We start from the raw sequence: 1,574 nt of genomic DNA, 5'->3' as shown, positions 1-1,574 counted from the left end.
TGGTGTTTCTGCTGATGCTGTGCTCGTTTTCTCCAAACATGGTGCTGTGCATTATAGCTAAACATCTCCACCTTGGCCGGGTCAGAAGTCTTGTTCAGATACACTTTAATCAACCTAAGCCATGCTGTCACATTGTTTTTAGAAGCAGAAGAGACTTTCTGCTAGCAACCCTTCCAAACAAGCCATACTTGTGAAGTCTTTTTCTGTTTTTTGTTTGTTTGTTTTTTTGCACTCTTTGAACATCGCACAGTCCGACCTTGGGATCATGAGACGTCAACTTCTGGGAAGTGTGTGGCATTGTGTTAACTCACAGGTGAGAGCTCTGGACCTTAAAAATGGTCAAACCTCTGCTTTTATAGAGGTCCACACACATGCTGATGATAAATTAATCAAATGAATTTGACTAGCAGGTGCTGCTAACCTCCTGCATTTTGGCTTAGCTTCTGTTAAATTGGGACGAAGTGTAGTAGGCCGTGTGTTTTTACACATCCAAAGTTGCCTTTCCCCATTTTTAGCAACTGGTGAGGACCAGATGATTATTTTATTATGTCCTGATATAAAAAAAAAACAAAAAAAACTTAGAAGTGAATGAGGATCTGCTTTTTTACCATTACTACAAACCCGTCTCTTGACATTTCTAACATATACATGACTAATTTTAATTATTTTGATTTCTTCCATTTATCAAAATTAATCTGCCATTAGAACTTCTTACAAATGCTGTGGTCCTACTGAGGTTTTGCCATTGGTTTCTGCAGGAGAATGAGCTCAGCAAAATCCCACACAGCTCCTGATCCCCTAGAAAGGGGGCAGATGTACTTTGCAGCCTTTGAGGCCAACTCTGGAGCATCCCCGGGTACTGCACTCAAACCTGCCAGCTTCAGCAATTTCTCATCTGCTTGATCAAAACCTGAGGGGGGGGAACAGAAAAACATAGTGAGGCTAAACTGAAATGATAACTCTCAAGAAATAAGAGTGCAGTTGTTTTACCCATGAATGCCACATGTTTCCAGTCCAGACTCTTGTTCTTCATGACCTCTTGCAAATCGTTCAGCGGCTTCTTTCCCACCTCCATGACCTGGCACCCTGTCCTTTTTTTAAGTTTGGCAGCCAAAGACTGGGCCACAGCGTCATCACTGGAGGTCAACAGAATGACCTTGTGAAACAAGACAGAGGGCAGTTTGTGGGCAATGTTATACATGATGGGTCAGTTTACTCAATTCTGTTCAGACAGCTGATGAAAAAAAAAGCCAACCTCCACTTGTTTTTCCTGCAGCATGTGAATAGCAGATGTGTTTCTGGTATTACTAGACAGAGCGTTGATTCCTTCTGCTAAACATGCAGAAACATTGCAGAACAGCAGGCGGACTACCTTACCGGGGTACCCGTACCTGATTGAGGAAGCATAGATTAAAGAGAAAAGGAGTCGATAGTTGATTAAAAGCAGACTGAGAGGCGCTTCTCACCTGAGAACCCTCTGTTCTGCAACAGGCCAGTCGATGTCTCCATCTATGTCCACACTGAACTCCGGCAGCATCTCATAGTAGATCGACTTACCGCCCTAGAGAGGTGAA

The 1,574-nt window shown here is 43.0% G+C and overlaps 1 protein-coding gene across 1 annotated transcript in view; it reads right to left on the bottom strand.

Moving 5' to 3' along the window:
* Positions 1-6: 6 nt before the first annotated feature.
* Positions 7-1,574, bottom strand: part of LOC102200659 (N-acylneuraminate cytidylyltransferase-like) — a 4,772-nt gene continuing 3,204 nt past the window's right edge. The window contains exons 4-7 of the mRNA XM_005755726.2: positions 1,467-1,561; positions 1,256-1,391; positions 991-1,156; positions 7-910 (exon numbers count right to left, since the gene is read on the bottom strand). Of these exons, the coding sequence (XP_005755783.1) occupies positions 729-910; positions 991-1,156; positions 1,256-1,391; positions 1,467-1,561 (579 nt within the window). The 3' untranslated portion in view covers positions 7-728. The remainder of the gene's footprint in view (positions 911-990; positions 1,157-1,255; positions 1,392-1,466; positions 1,562-1,574) is intronic.

This window comes from Pundamilia nyererei, unplaced genomic scaffold (genome assembly GCF_000239375.1).
Source record: "Pundamilia nyererei isolate P.nyererei 1_Seehausen unplaced genomic scaffold, PunNye1.0 scaffold02687, whole genome shotgun sequence".
NCBI lineage: Eukaryota > Metazoa > Chordata > Actinopteri > Cichliformes > Cichlidae > Pundamilia > Pundamilia nyererei.
Note: the sequence above shows the minus strand (reverse complement) of the source record. Positions and strands in the feature narration are given on the sequence as shown.